Source organism: Macrobrachium nipponense, chromosome 30 (assembly GCF_015104395.2).
Source record: "Macrobrachium nipponense isolate FS-2020 chromosome 30, ASM1510439v2, whole genome shotgun sequence".
Taxonomy (NCBI): Eukaryota; Metazoa; Arthropoda; class Malacostraca; order Decapoda; family Palaemonidae; genus Macrobrachium; species Macrobrachium nipponense.
Window position 1 is genome coordinate 76,398 of NC_087218.1, and position 17,500 is coordinate 93,897.

The window sequence follows — 17,500 nt, forward strand, 5'->3', positions numbered from 1 at the left end:
TATTGAAGGAGTACAGCTAGGAATAAGCTGCTTTTACAATGTACCACCTACTGTTAAGAAAAAATATTAAAAAAAAAAAAAAAAAAAACACCGGGAGCCAGATTTTCCCTCATCCCTTATTACAACAATGAAGATTCGACCGTCTCCGACGTCAAGTACCTGTTCCAGCTAAGGATAGGCCAAGAAGTATAGTATAGCAGCCTATGGTTTGAATTGTTATGTATAGGCTAGTCTGAGTTAATTGTCCTAAAATGTATGGTAGCCTCCGAATGTTTAAGTCAAGACAATTGACACATCAGTACTGTATACATATGCAGTATGGTAAATACATGAGTCATAAGAATATCATCATTAAGAGATATTTATACATGACAAACACACCTTATGTTATTCCGTCTTGATCAAACCTACATCGAACTGGATATTGGTAAAGCAGCCCCCGTATCCCTGATTGCGACAGATATTGGTACGGCTGTGAATTGCGGATGCCGAACCCTTCTTTACCGCCTCAGGCATTTCAGTCACGCAAGAAAATGACGACCTACCAACGTGAACCGTTTAATAATACATCAGTTTTCGCTGAAACACAGATGTTTCAGGTTTCAATGAGCTGAAAAAAGCAATAGACGTCTACGAAGAGTCAAACTTCCAGAAATTGTATATCCGTAGGTCACTAGCCATCGAATCAGCCCTGAAAAGAGCTCCGAAGAGGAGATTCAAAGAAGATTTGAAGCATAGCTATAGTTATAGTAAGGTAGTGCAGCAGTCAGTGGTGCGTCCAATATAGGAAACATGCTGTTAATATAGACCTGATTTGGATGATTACTTACGATTTGGTAGTTTTCCTTATTACCATGAATACAGCAGAGCACGATTTCTGTGTACTTCAAGTCTTCTTGGAATCTCCTCTTCGGAGCTCTTTTCAGGACAGATTCGATCGTTCGTGACCTACGGATATACAGTTTCTGGAATTTTGACTCTTCGTAGGCGTCTATTGCTTTATTCAGCTCGTTGCAACCTGAAAACATCTGTTTTTCGGCGAAAACTGGTGTATATACAGTTTCTGGAAGTTTGACTCTTCGTAGACGTCTATTGCTTTATTCAGCTCGTTGAAACCTGAAAACATCTGTTTTTCGGCGAAAACCGATGTATTATTACACGGTTCAGAGATTCAAAGAAGATTTGAAGTACACCGATAGATTAGTTTAGATTTATTTTTCATTTAAGTAGTCAAAATCTAAATATGTTTAAGTATTATTGTAATTTTTTATATTTCCATTTACTGCCAAAATGTTTTGGTGCTTTGGTGATGACGGTATGGTGCTTCACTTTGACATTTTGAATTTAACATGTTCAGCGAAACAATTCAGTTCGACTATTATTACTACTGTCACTGATCTTCTAGTGCCGTACCTATAGCTCTTATCAACAGTGTACGGCAACTGCTGCATGATTAGCAAACTGCCGTACCTACAGCAAGTCAATAGCGCAATACGGCACCAATGACAGAATCTGACGTAACCCCCCTACACTATGTTATTTGTAAGGCAGGAAGTCTGAAACTGACGCATGCGCAATTCACTGCCGTACCAATATCTATCGCAATCAGGGATACGGCTGCCGTATCCCTGTGCCAACATACATAGTACTACATACCAGCTACTTAGCGATAGACCTACTTCTTGAGTCATCGCAGAAATCCGGAGACAATGAACGTTTTCTTTGATGGAAACCGTAACGACAAAGTCAGTAAATGACGCAGGTTTTCATGGGTAACTCTCTCTCCACAATTGCCAGTACGTCCGCCTCCTGTCTCCTGTATCGTAACTGGTATTTTCATCGGTTATTCTGTAAAAGAACTAGCTTACTTAGTTCATTCCTGAGCCCTTTCCCGATAGCAAATAATTATATTGTTGGCATACAAGTCTGAGATAAGGCCGAATAATTCATTTATCAAGCTATTTTGACCCCACATTAACTTTTCCACTACTTTTCCTTTCTATTTTTGACGATAAATGCCTGCAGACGACATCAATTGAACCTAATCGTGATTGGTGGAAGCTCATGGTGCTTACTGTCCACCAGAGGTTACAATTCAAATCAGCTAATCAGATGTCAGTTCAAAAGGAAATTAAAAAATCAACCTAGAATATTTAAATTTCGCATTTAAAACCTCTTGTCTAATCAACATCCCAGTAAATAATGAGAGAATAAAGGGACACCTCAAGAAGTATTTGTTTTATTGGAAAAGATATTTACAAAGTCGATGTTACGCCAAACAACGCTGGTTTCAGTATCCGACATTGAGGCCCCAGTCTTGCTTGATGAGGTCGGCTCCCTTCTCCCCGATCATGATCGACGCTGCCATCGGATTAGCCGAGACGATTACGGGCATTATAGACGCGTCAATGACTCTCAGGCCTTTCACTCCGTGAACTCTGTAATAATAATAATAATAATAATAATAATAATAATAATAATAATAATAATAATAAAGGGAGAAAACAAGTGAGGTCAATGAAATAATGAGACTAATACACACCACCAATATCACAGAAACAAATAACTTGACATATGCAGGAGCAAGATTAGTAGCAGAACTAATGGAGATACGAACACCAACACCAGCACAACCAACCCAACAGCAACCAAAACAGCAACCTCCTTGGAATAGGCGCCTGGAAAAGCAAATCATGGTGATGAGATCTGACTTGAGTAAACTGAAAGAGAAGGCAGAAAAAAGGCTAAGAAGCAAGAAAACAAGGGAGGAACTGAACGAGAAATACAAAGTACACGAGAGGGGACTAAACAACACATAGAAGATGTAAAACAGAGGCTTAAGGCCAAAGCACATAAGATCCAACGGTACATGAACAGGAATAATGGATACCAACAGAACAAACATTCGGAACCAACCAGAAAAGACTATACAGCATGGGAAGAAGGACTGATAAAAGTAGACGAAGACCCAGAAATATACAGACAGGAGAAAGACAAGCAGAACAGAGGAATGGCATAACAAACCAATGCACGGACAATACATGAGACAGACTAAAGAACTAGCCAGCGATGACACGTGGCAATGGCTACTGAGGGGAGAGCTCAAGAAGGAAACTGAAGGAATGATAACAGAAGCTCAAAATCAGGCCCTAAGAACCAGATATGTCCAAAGAACGATAGATGGAAATAACATCTCTCCCATTTGTAGGAAGTGCAATACGAAAAATGAAACCATAAACCACATAGCAAGCGAATGTCAGGCACTTTCACAGAACCAGTACAAAAAGAGGCATGATTCAGTAGCAAAACGATCAGGCAAAGACCCTCTGGGACTGTGGTATCAGAACAGATAGGGTGATACGTGCTAATAGACCAGACGTGACGTTGATTGACAAAATCAAGAAGTATCACTCATAGATGTCGCAATACCATGGGACACCAGAGTTGAAGGGAAAAAATGGATAAGTATCAAGACCTGAAAATAGAAATAAGAAGGATATGGGATATGCCAGTGGAAATTGTACCCATAATCATAGGGACACTAGGCACGATCCCAAGATCCCTGAAAAGGAATCTGGAAAAACTAGAGGCTGAAGTAGCTCCAGGACTCATGCAGAAGAGTGTGATTCTAGAAACGGCGCACATAGTAAGAAAAGTGATGGACTCCTAAGGAGGCAGGATGCAACCCGGAACCCCACACTATAAATACCACCCAGTCGAATTAGAGGAGTGTGATAGAGCAAAAAAATAAAATAATAATGAAGTTGACGAGACAGCCTCGTACTAAGCGCTAAAGAAAATATACATACATACATATATACATATATATATATATATATATATATATATATATATATATATATATATATATATCTATATATATATAAATAACTACATTTGTGCATGTATTTATGTATGTATAGATATATTTATAATATATATATATATATGCGCGCGCGCGCGTGTGTGTGTGTGTGTGCAGAAGCTGGGTACTATGTCTTACCTCTAAGTAAATGGGGATACAATCCACAATGATGTAAAATCCTTCTGTAGTTTAAAATATATATTTCTTATAAAGGAACTTATAGCTTTCGACCATCAGCTGTGTCTTGTTCACTAAAAAACAAGACGACAGCTGATGGTCGAAAGCTATAAGTTCCTGTACAAGAAATATATAATTTTAAACTACAGAAGGATTTTACATCATTGGGGATTGTATCCCCGTATACATATATATATATATATATATATATATATATATATATATATATATATATATATATATATATATATATATTTATATTTATATTTATATAACTGGATATTCCAGTCATATATTTTAGAAACGCTACCTTGTTAGTATAAAAACATTAAATTAGGTGTTATATTTTCGTAACTACATATTTATTAATCAGAGGTAAAGTGATAAGCAAATAAAAGTTTTACTACTGTTGAATATAATTCGACGGTTTTTAACCTTAGCCGTTGATCGACGACAGCAAAGGGGTCATCTGCAGGACCCATCTTGCAAGTGCCGGCAGGATGCCAAAAGGAAGTTGCCATGTGACGTAAGTAACATACCCAGTAGCCGTCCGACCCGAAGGTCTCGCCTTCACAACCTGGAATTGACTGAAGATGAGTTTTGTTTTCAATTTAATAATAATAATAATAATAATAATAATAATAATAATAATAATAATAATGATAATAATAAAAACTTCTTTCAGTTTTGTTCTTCTGAAGATTGAAAAAGGAACCCCACATAAGTGCTGTGTATAAAAGTGTTTACTTATAGTTGTAAAATGTAAATACTTATAAGTAAACCGTTTGTTAACACAGTAATTTTGTGGGTTTCTTTTTCAATAATAATAACATTACTCCCTAAGTTCCTCTTGTCTTCACCCAAGATGTTCTGATATAGTGGTATGAAATTAGAATTGGTAATGCTATAGGAAATAATAATAATAATAATATTAATAATAATAATAATTTGGTAGAAAGTCCCTTTTTTAGGCAAATGCGTGTAAAAAAAGAATGGCAGGAATTAAGCGAGTTGATTTATATATTATTTTTTTCTGTTTTCCTTACAATTCGCTCTCAGGCTCGCGATGTTTCTGAGTAACTGGCCAATATTCAATACTGGCAATTTCTAAAAATTATAAAAATGCTGAAGGTGATCTTTTATTTCATTATAACAGGATCTCAGGTCCAGGTCAAGCAGGGATCGTGGTCAAGATCACCTATTTTTATAATTTTTAGAAATTCCCAGTATGAATATTGGCCAGTTACTCAGAAACATCGCTGAGCCTGAGAAGCGAATTGGAAGGAAAACAGAAAAAACAATATATAAAATCAATCTCCGCTTAATTCTGCCATTCTTTTTAACAATAATAATAATAAAAAATTACAGGCTTTTATCTACAGCTAGTATATGTCAACTCTTCAATGCTTATGATGTATTTCATGGCGAAACTAAAAAAGCAATACCAACTTATTACTTACATTATTGTACAGCTTAGCCCCAAAAGTCTGTCTGAAAGTAGTTGAATTCCCTATTATCAGGTGGCTGCTTTATACCTACAAAAAAAGAAGTCTTTCTGTTACAAAAATTCAATATATATAGTATATAGATTATATATATATATATTACATAAAGACGTGACTCATCACGTCGTAGCTAGTTATATAACATTATTTAAAATCTGTGCCTTCAGGCTGAATCAGTATGAGGGACTTATGTATTTATCTTCATATTATGAAATTTATTTTAGCAAATATTTTTCTGCATACTGTCATACTGCACATATCCATACGCCAAACCTGTGGTTTTACTGGATTATTTTGCTGTTTGTCCAAATAAACAGATTTAGCGGTTACTTAGCTGAGCGTTGTTTGTATGCAATTTATACTTGTTTCATATCAAATATGTCTTCTTTTCTCGTTAAACGCACTATTAGGCTTGATTCAAGTCATATTTGCATACGTTTCATACAACATACAACAAGAGAGAGAGAGAGAGAGAGAAGAGATTGAGAGAGAGAGAGAGAGAGAAGAGAGGCGAGAGAGAGAAAAATCGTTAATGACTTTGATGGACTATGGTATCATAGTTTATCTGTAAAATTCAAATATATACACCTATTTTGACCCTGTATTTGACCATGACCTCTATAAGCGCTCTACTAGCCTGTTTAAGTAGCACAGAAAAAGCCGCTATTCGCAAACTAGAGAAGAATCTCTACAAGTGTAACGCTGTTGAAGTAGCCATTACTTTTAATAAAATAATAATAATAATAATAATAATAATAATAATAATAATAATAATAATAATAATAATAATAATTTTCTATCTCAATCATCCAATTCGACTGGGTGGTATTTATAAGTGTCGGATTCCGGGTTTCATGCTACCTCCTTAGGGGTCCATCACTTTTCTCACCATGCGCGCTGTTACTAACAGCACGCTCTTCTGCATGAGTCCTGGAGCTACTTCGGCATCTAGGTTTTCCAGGTAAATATGTTTTCAAGGATCTTGGGATCGTGCATAATATTCCTATGATTGTGGGTGGTATTAATTTTATTATTATTATTATTATTATTAAAATTATTATTATTATTATTATTATTATTATTATTATATTAGCACATTAAAAAACATTCAGCAAATCGTATATCGTACCTTTCAGTAAGGTGTATATATCATCCTCTTGGCTTAGGTATTGAGGATCAATAACAGGTAGGTCTTCTGGGTTGCTAGATCTGAGGGTCACTGATCCAACACTCTTGGGTCTCAGCAGGTTAATGACTAGTGTGAAGCCATCCTCACCAAACAAGGGGGAATAATGCCGCATGTAGAGCTGTTCGGAAGAAATAAAGGATAAAATCTCTTACTCTTGTTGACGTTGTTGAAGTAAAAGTCACCATGTTTTAGGGTATACGATAAGAAAAAAGAAGAAAATAGTAATGTGAGGAAAAAAAAAGGGATATTTGAATATTATCTAACTTTTACAACTTCACATTTATTTAACTGAGGTAAAACATTTATTCGTGATATGATTTGAGCTTCAGTGCAGTAAAAAGGCTAAACAGTGTTGCGTTAGAGCAATAAATAAACTTAAAATCTTTTGAAAATCAATAATGCCGATATAGCTATCTTGATCAAACAAGATTTTCTTGTAGAAGAGCATTGTGAATCTTTACCTCTTTGTCCCCCTTAAGGGGTTAGTGCCATCAGTGCACCTTCTGCGGTGCGCGGTAGGCATTACATCAGGTTCTTTGCAGCGTCCGTTCGGCCCCTACCTGCAATCCCTTTTCATTCCTTTTACTGTACCTCCGTTCGTACTCTCTTCCCACCCTCTCCTAACTCCGGGGTTTTCCTCATGTTACACCATTCAAGCATCTTTATACCGGCAATTTCCGCTTCAGCGCTGAATGACCTCATTAGTCCCAGCGCTTGACCTTTGGCCTAAACTCTATTTTCTATTTTGTTCTATCTGAGTTCCTTACCGCTTTGTCCAGGCCGAAGATGTAGGGAACAAAGAGCCCTTTATCGAGGTGGAATGGCGCAGGTGAGAGCGATATTTGGATGTCAGGATAATCATTGTCGATCTCTCCGTTGACGCCTATCCAAGCGTTTGCTATATCCCCAATTGGGGCAGCGTAAGGACCTGCAGGAAGAAAGTAGGGAATGAATATCTTTAGTCGCTGTGTGAAGATGAAATTCTGAAATGATACTGATTCGTATAACCATCTTCAGCATCCAAGTCACTGTTGGATCGTTGCATCTCTCGCAGACTAATGCTGCACACATGATTCCCCGGATTTAACCGTCATTCCTTCAGGCAGTTCAAACCCAGGTTTTTTTTTCAGGCTTAAGCCATTAAACGGACAAGAGCTTCTTTGGAACGTTGCAGTATTGCATTTAGAGGTCGTCCCCAACCCATCTTGTTACTTGAAATCAAGAGCTCTTTGGTATAAACCTTATACAGATAGCTTGGTATGGTCAATGTTGCAGCAGTTATGTCTATAGTCAAATCCCAAATCCCGTTCTTTGGTATAAACCCTATACAGATAGCTTCTGTTATATGGGTCATGTTGCAGCAGTTATGTCTATAGTCAAATCCCAAATCCCGTTTCTTTGGTATAAACCTATACAGATAGCTTCTGTTATATGGTCAATGTTGCAGCAGTTATGTCTATAGTCAAATCTCGTTACTGGCCGAGTGTTAAAACCTTCTCTCCACCAAAAACAAAATAAAGAAAATAATTAATAAAATGAAATAAAATAAAACAAAAACACACAAAATCAAAGCTATCCTGCTGAGAGCATCACCCAGGAGAGAACAGCCTACCTCTGAAGTGAGTCATACACGTTCAAAAGATCATGCATAATTCATGTCGCAGCTTAGAAATACCAACCTCCTCTTTCAAGCACATATTGCTCAATAGCTCCTGGAGCAATGATTTGTCTCATAGAGGAGGATGAACCTTTGTTAATCGTCCAGACGAGGCCGTACACGCCCATGTGGTCTTGCAGATTCTGTCCAACTCCGGAACATGAGCTATAGGTTGTTATCTGGAATCGGTTAATCATGACGAGAATATGTAGCCATATAGTGTATAAATACACACACACACACATATATATATACACATATATATTTTAAACATTATATTATCTGTTCAGTATTTGTACTAGGACAATTATCTTTTGTGGATGCTGACAACCACAGTCATTCCCTATTAGCATACAAAATATAGTATCATACTCCGTGTTCCTGTAGATGTTCCTCTGGTCCTATGCCGGAAAGCATCAGGAGTTTCGGCGATCCAAGAGCCCCAGCGCTGATGATGACCTCTCTGCTGGCCATCGCTTTATACAACTGGAATGAAACATGGCAAACTTTTCAGAACATCCATCATTTGTTCTTTTATCTGACAGTCTTTGTTGATTTGTAGAGTCCACACCGGACCACTTATTACTCACTTTCATGCCCTAAAGGTCTGGCAGAATCCAGCTTAAGTAAGTATATATCTTAGTTTAAGAGACCAATGAGCTGATTAACAGCTATCCAAGGGCTGGCCTGAATAATTATATTTTTATACACGTGGCTAGGAAAAAACAAATTGACTACTTAGCAACGGTACCTGCAGCTTGCTGTGGGATCCGAACTACATTCTATCGAGAAATGAATTTCCAATCACCAGAAATAAATTTCTCTGGTTCCGCACTGGCGGAAGCGCGGAACGAACTCGGGCTACCAGAGTGATAGGCGAGTACGCAACCCACTGTCCAATGAGGAACTAGAATCCAGCTTAATCCGAATCAACCAACCGTTCATACACTGGCAGAAGTAGGTAAAGAAAAAGCAAATACAGAAATGTATTGAAGTACGTTTCTGCTCGAGATAAGGACTCGTTACATCTCGTTATTTTTCTGACTTATTGCCATGGCTAAATCGTGTTAAATCGTTCTCCTATAGTAGATTCACATCAACCGTGCATTTGATGTCTAGAACAGTCCCTTACGACGCTCCTGATTGGCTGTTGATAAGCCAATCACAGGGTTGGAAACTCTCAGTCTCTCGAGAGAGTTCTCATAGGCAGGATGTATGTTCCACCTCTCCTGAAAGATGCATCCTACCCATGTGAATTCTCGAGAGAGAGACTGAGAGTTTCCAGCCCTGTGATGTGATTGGCTTATCAACAGCCAATCAGGAGCGTCGTGAGGGACTGGCCTAGACATCAAATGCACGGTTGATGTGAATGTACTACAGTTAAATTGACATTATTTCAGAGTTTAGTTGATGGAATTATTATTCCAAGCATATCAGGAAACGGTTACTCAACTGGACTTAAAAAAAAAAAACACACACTGACCACGTTATCGTGTTTGAATATCACTCCCTTGGATCCTTTCTCGTCATCCAAGATGATCTGAAACAGTGGCATGAAATTAGAATTGGTAACGCGAGAAAATGGTCACCAAGAACAAATAGCAATCAGTAAATGTATTCCTTAATAAAACTACTATGCAATAGGAAAGTGAAGGATTCAATTCAAAGTTTCAATTCAAATGCCATTTCAGTGGGTACATATAATCACTGCGCACCCATAGACTACAGACAAGTATCTGGCGTACGGGATTTTATTTTTATCTTGAATTATGAATGCAGAAGGATTTATCCTTTTACAGTAAATCAAATATCTAATCTGTATTGTGGTTACGTTTAGCTAAAGTACAAACACCACAGTTTATTCTAAGTACAGCACAGTTATCACTGTCTCCAGTACCATTTATTCTTTATGTTCTTACATTACCATGTTAGCAATATGAACTTACAGAATTCACAATCTTAAAAGAAAAAGAAAAAAAAAACAGATTTAAGAAGACGTGGTTTTAGTTTGGAAAGAGACTCGTCTTCTCTTAAAGGAAATCATCATTTAAAGCAAATATCTGAATAAAAAATCTCGGCTACCTTTTGTACTGTAGCACTATGTAGTACATGAAGATTGGGCCATGCTGCTGCTGGCCTGATGAATGAGTAAGCTACAGAAGACCTGATGCCATCTCCTATATTGAAATAAGGCTTAGAAAAACCTGGGGAAAATCAGATAAAAAAATCTTCAATTAAATAAAAGACACAAACTGATAATTTATCGGAGTAGAAATTAAAATACAAAGGTAGATGTCCTTAATTTATCGAAGGGCAGTTTGTTACTTATAATACACATAGTTTTGACATGTGTGAGCTTAACTGTGATCAGAGCTAAATATCTTTGTAAATAGGACCTAGAATTCTCATGAACTTTTTTACTCAATTTACTGTAGGACCAGGGGGACAGGTAACTTAATTGACGCCCTTATCTAGCCCAGGCCTGAGGATGAACGAGTCAAAGTGTGGCTTAAACCCCGGAGTCAGCAATACCTCTTAAAATAGTTGCAAAAATGACTGGTCCTCATGAAGAAATATTATCAAAAGCACTGGTCTTCTCGCTATTCCTAAAGTAATTGCAAAAATGAGTAGTTCATATGGTACTTAAGGATTTACAGAACCATTGATCTCGTTAGTCATAAGGTATTTGCAAAAATGACTGGTTCATATGGTACCAAAGGATTTACAGAACCACTGATCATGTTAGTCCTAAAGTATTTGCAAGAATGACTGGTTCATATGGTAATAAAGGATTTACAGAACGGCTGATATTCTTGTTAACCATAAAGTATTTGAAAAAATGACTGGTTCATATGGTACCAAAGGATTCACATAACCACTGATCTTGTTAGTCATAAAGTATTTGCAAAAATGACTGGTTCCTACGGTACTAAAGGATTTGCAGAACCAATGATCTTGTTAGTCATAAAGTTTTTGCAAAAATGACTGGTTCATATGGTAATAAAGGATTTACAGAACGGCTGATATTCTTGTTAACCATAAAGTATTTGCAAAAATCACTGGTTCATTTGGTAACCTAAAGGATACGTAACACTGATCTTGTTAGTCATAAAGTATTTACAAAAATGACTGGTTCATTTGGTACTAAAAAAATTTACAGAAACCACTGATCTTGTTAGTCATAAAGTATTTGAAAAAAATGACTGGTTCATATGGTACTTAAGGATTTACAGAACCATTGATTCGTTAGTCATAAAGTTTTTGCAAAAATGACTGGTTCATATGGTAATAAAGGATTTACAGAGCGGCTGATATTCTTGTTAACCATAAAGTATTTGCAAAAATCACTGGTTCATTTGGTACTAAAGGATTTACGTAACCACTGATCATGTTAGTCATAAAGTATTTACAAAATTGACTGGTTCATTTGGTACTAAAGAATTTACAGAACCACTGATCTTGTTAGTCATAAAGTATTTGCAAAAAAATGACTGGTTCCATATGGTACTTAAGGATTTACAGAACCCTTGTCTCGTTAGTCATAAAGTTTTTGCAAAAATGACTGGTTCATATGGTAATAAAGGATTTACAGAACGGCTGATATTCTTGTTAACCATAAAGTATTTGCAAAAATCACTGGTTCATTTTGGTAACTAAAGATTTACATAACCACTGATCTTGTTAGTCATAAAGTATTACAAATTGACTGGTTCATTTGTACTAAAGGATTTACAGAACTACTATCTTGTTAGTCATAAAGTATTTGCAAAAATGACTGGTTCATATGGTACTTTAAGGTTTTTTACAGAACCAATGATCTTGTCAGTTCTAAATGTTTAGCAAAAATGACTGGTTGATACGGCACTAAGGATTTACAGAACCACTGATCTTCTTAGTCATAAAGTATTTACAAAAATGGACTGGTTCATATGGCCATACTAAAGGATTTACAGAACGGCTGATGTTCCTTACCTGTCTGAACGGGTCCGCTCGGGTCGATGATATCAAAGCCGTGCTCTGCGCCTGCCGCCAGGAATGCCACTGAGAGGTCTCCGGGATGAGACCCCGTAACAGACATTGGACCGCCTCGGCCGTGGTACAGCTCTGCCAAAGCGTGCTAGGACACTTCATGAAATTGTTTTTTGATCAAGTTGTTCTTCATTTTATTACCTCATGGTGGTGCAAGACTGTTCAAGTTATTAATTTCTATTGGAATTATTGTTTGTTATAGATGAATAACATGATTGGAATAATCATATACATTAAATATATGTAATATATATATATATATATATATATATATATATATATATATATATATATGATATATATATATTATGTATTTGTATAACTGAATCGCAAAAATACGGAACGTGACGAATATATATAAATAAAGGAAAAATCCACGAAGGAAAGAGAAACGATGGGGTTCTGCAAGAAGGCCTCTCGATTCCTTGTCCTTTACTTAACAGACTGCCAAGTAAAGGACAAGAAGTTGATAGGACTTGCAGCACTCAATCGTTTCTCTTTCCTACGTGGATTTTGTCTATATATATATATATATATATATATATATATATATATATATATATATATATATATATATATATATATATATATATATATATATATATATATATATATATATATATATATATATATATATATATATATATATATATATATATATATATATATATATATATATATATATATATATATATATATATATATATATATATATATATATATATATATATATATATATATATATATATATATATATAAAGGTCTTTTTGCCACGAAGGAAAACAAATGAAAAAGCGAGATAGCCGAGTACTTTCAGTAAAGGGTCCGAATAGGACCGAAAGTACTCGGCTATCTCGCTTTTCATTTTTTTCCTTCGTGGCAAAAAAACCTTTATTTATACATAGCATCACGTTTTATATACTTCGTGATCAAGTTATTCATATATATATATATATATATATGATATATATATATACATACTTATACATATATATATATAATAAAATATATATATATATATATATATATATATATATATATATATATATATATATATATATATTGTAATAGCCACAATACCATTAACTTTATTGGATAAGCTTGTCACTTCAAACCATTGGATCCAAATGCAAGAAGTATGAAGCAGTTCTGAAGTAACTGTATCTAAGGCTTTGTAGTGACAAGCATATTCAAAAAGTGTGAAGATTTCGAAGAGTTAAGAGTTCATTGTGGTTATTACAATCAATATATAGATAGTATATATTATATATTTACATATATAGTATATATAATGTATATACATATATACATATGTAGTATATGTATTATATATATATATATATATATATATATATATATATATATATATATATATATGTATATATATATATATATATATATATATATATATATATATATATATATATATATACATATATATACTTATATATTCACAAATACCAAGCCACAAATATCGTTTGATATCCAGTAATTTACACCAAATTGTTATTTCCCTTGGGTGTAAATTTATTCCAGAGGTAAGAGTTGAACTGGATCTGTAGCTTAATATTGGTGAACATGAAAATGTCATGCTTGAGAAACAAATGTTTTGTGTGTGTGTGTGTGTGTGTGACTACGCATTCTACTTTTTTAAAGTTTGTCATTCCATGTACCTGTTTCTCCAAGCTGGCTGCCCCTGTAGTTCTCACTTTTCCTGAAGTAATGAAGGCAGTTTTCGTAATCCCACCCAGCGTTGCCCAGCGACGCCCAGTAATCGAAATCCTTTCTGTTGCCTCGGGCGTACAACATCCCATTTGTTATCGTCGAACCCCCCAAAACTTTCCCGTGTGGCATAGTGGCACGCTGAAATAATAATAATAATAAGAATGGATGCAGGTTCACAATAATATAGCATGTGGGTATATGGTCTTTAATGGATATTAAAAGCTTTCGAACCTTGTACTAGGTTCATCTTGACTGAAATGAACCTAGTACAAGGTTCGAAAGATTTTAATATCCATTAAAGACAATGAACTCACATGCTATATTATTGTGGACCTGCAACCATTGTCATCATTTTCGACACGGAAAACTGTGCCCAATAATAATAATAATAATAATAATAATAATAATAATAATAATAATAATAATCTAATAATAATAATAATAATAGTTCTGAAGGGTCCACAATAATAAAAAGTTTTGAGTCCGTGTATAATTTTTAAAACTTTACAAAAAGCTTTCGAACCCTTCCCTTCCACGTTTACATTCATTTTAAATCGACAGCATGGATATCTATTTCCCCTCTAACACTTTATATTATTGTGGACCCTTTCGAACATTATATATACTCTCGCAATAGAGAGTTTTTTCCCTAAAAAATAATAATAACCCAAGGAAAACTCATAATCACATGAGTCATTAAAATAGGAAAGTAAATCTACAGTGACATACCTGTTTGACTGACAAGATGGACCCTGCAGGTCATCGAAAGCTTTCTGCTGCATATATTTTAATAACAAAATCAAACAGGCATACTAGTGTGGATTTCTACTTTCCCAGTGATAATAATATATAATAATAGGCACGGCTCCAAGATCCCTGAAAAGGAACCTAGAAAAACTAGATGCCGAAGTAGTGTGCTACTAGAAACAGTGCACGTAGTGAGAAAGTGATGGATTCTTAAGGAGACAGGATGCAACCAGGAACCTCACACTATAAAAATCACCCAGTCGAACAGGTTGGCTGTGATAGACCAAAAAGCAAAAAAGAAAATAATAATAATAATAATAATAATAATAATAATAATAATAATAATAATAATAATAACCAATGCACGGACAATACATGAGACAGACTAAAGAACTAGCCAGCGATGACAATTGGCAATGGCTACAGAGGGGAGAGCTAAAGAAGGAAACTGAAGGAATGATAACAGCGGCACAAGATCAGGCCCTAAGAACCAGATATGTTCAAAGTATGATAGACGGAAATAACATCTCTCCCATATGTAGGAAGTGCAATACGAAAAATGAAACCATAAACCACATAGCAAGTGAATGCCCGGCACTTGCACAGAACCAGTACAAAAAGAGGCATGATTCAGTGGCAAAAGCCCTCCACTGGAGCCTGTGCAAGAAACACCAGCTACCTTGCAATAATAAGTGGTACGAGCACCAACCTGAAGGAGTGATAGAAAACGATCAGGCAAAGATCCTCTGGGACTATGGTATCAGAACGGATAGGGTGATACGTGCAAACAGACCAGACGTGACGTTGATTGACAAAGTCAAGAAGAAAGTATCACTCATTGATGTCGCAATACCATGGGACACCAGAGTTGAAGAGAAAGAGAAGGAAAAAAAAAAAAATGGATAAGTATCAAGATCTGAAAATAGAAATAAGAAGGATATGGGATATGCAGTGGAAATCGTACCCATAATCATAGGAGCACTAGGCACGATCCCAAGATCCCTGAAAATGAATCTGGAAAAACTAGAGGCTGAAGTAGCTCCGGGCCTCATGCAGAAGAGTGTGATCCTAGAAACGGCACACATAGTAAGAAAAAGTGATGGACTCCTAAGGAGGCAGGATGCAACCCGGAACCCCACACTATAAATACCACCCAGTCGAATTGGAGGACTGTGATAGAGCAAAAAAAAAAAAAAAAAAAAAAAAAAAAAATAATAATAATAATAATAATGCAGTATAAACGGTCATTCAGAAGTCGATTATTTAAGCAAGGGGTATTGGGTATTGGGCTACTCTTAGGGTTTTCGGATACTTCTGTTACCGTCTTCAGAGAACGGGGTAAATAGAATGTATCATTAGTATGAAAAGTTTGAAGGTTTTCCTGTAGTTTTTTTTTGTGCATCTTAAATATTCCTTTTTAATGGTCTTTTATTCCTACATACTTTTGAACGTGTTTGTTCAAAATAAGAATAATTAGGGAGAGAACACTGTGTAAGGTGTCAAATTCTATGAGCAAGAGCCCGTGCTGGCATAAGGCCAGCTAAATCTCCAACAACAACAGGTGTCTAAAATTTTCATTAATAATCCTCAATAAAGTATAAATGTATATAGGACACTGTAAGTAGATTTCTACAACACTGCAAAAAAAAAATAGATTCCAGGTCTTGGCTTATTAAAACACACAAATGCATTGCTAAAACTCGTAGCAGCTCCTGGGTTATCTTTGCGAGTGGTGAAGATTGTTGAATATATCTGAGAAGTCATTAACAATTGTACATTTTTTTAGATTTTTTTTCTCATAAACATGAGCACTCATAGTTGTTAGCTGTCAAATCTGCAAATAAAGGATTGCAAGAGAGTTTAAGAACGTATGTAGAAATCGGATATTTTTGTTCGCTGTAGGGCGCCTGCATTTATAGTAATAACAATTCATTTTCAGGTGGACCTATTCATATTTGTGCAGAACACACTGGATCTGATATCTAGAATAAGCCAACAACAGACGGATATTAGTGATAGGAAACTAGATCGAACGGGAGAACAGTAAAAGAAAAAAAAAGTAGCCGGAAACCGAAGGACTCTCTACAAAGGACCTTAGGACAATACAGAAAAATTCATAATAAAAAACATTTAATTTTATGGGTTTTTATTGTAACCTTTTATAACAGTGAATAAATTAGAATTGTTTATATTGTACTTATTATGATTATATATTATGTAATGTTATACATATGAATAGTACATGCATATATTATGTGTATATATATATATATATATATATAAATATTATATATATATAGATATACTAAATGTATATATACATGTGAAAAGAGAGAGAGAGAGAGAGACGAGAGAGAGAGAGGAGAGAGAGAGAGGAAGAGAGATATGTGGCATGAAAGTTTGCACTTTGCTTTATAATGGAATGTTTTATAAGCGAATTTCTCTTGTGGAATTTATTTCATGTATGTTCTCTAAAACTGAATGCGTTTTTGTATGAGTACTTGAGATTTCTTATCTTTGCAAGCTGACTCTAAGATAATAAGATAAATTATCTGAAGTTCCAGCCTCCTATTTAAGCTGAACAATGTTTTGTTCTAGTTGAATTT

At 35.3% G+C, this 17,500-nt stretch overlaps 1 protein-coding gene across 1 annotated transcript in view; it reads right to left on the reverse strand.

The window, feature by feature from the left end:
• Positions 1–2,223: 2,223 nt before the first annotated feature.
• LOC135201949 (glucose dehydrogenase [FAD, quinone]-like) overlaps positions 2,224–17,500 on the reverse strand; it is a 20,306-nt gene continuing 5,029 nt past the window's right edge. The window contains exons 3-14 of the mRNA XM_064231228.1: positions 14,096–14,285; positions 12,366–12,497; positions 10,476–10,597; positions 9,877–9,933; positions 8,766–8,879; positions 8,416–8,572; positions 7,504–7,664; positions 6,677–6,854; positions 6,456–6,495; positions 5,503–5,566; positions 4,478–4,629; positions 2,224–2,438 (exon numbers count right to left, since the gene is read on the reverse strand). Coding sequence (XP_064087298.1) covers positions 2,291–2,438; positions 4,478–4,629; positions 5,503–5,566; positions 6,456–6,495; positions 6,677–6,854; positions 7,504–7,664; positions 8,416–8,572; positions 8,766–8,879; positions 9,877–9,933; positions 10,476–10,597; positions 12,366–12,497; positions 14,096–14,285 — 1,515 coding nt within the window. The 3' untranslated portion in view covers positions 2,224–2,290. The remainder of the gene's footprint in view (positions 2,439–4,477; positions 4,630–5,502; positions 5,567–6,455; positions 6,496–6,676; positions 6,855–7,503; positions 7,665–8,415; positions 8,573–8,765; positions 8,880–9,876; positions 9,934–10,475; positions 10,598–12,365; positions 12,498–14,095; positions 14,286–17,500) is intronic.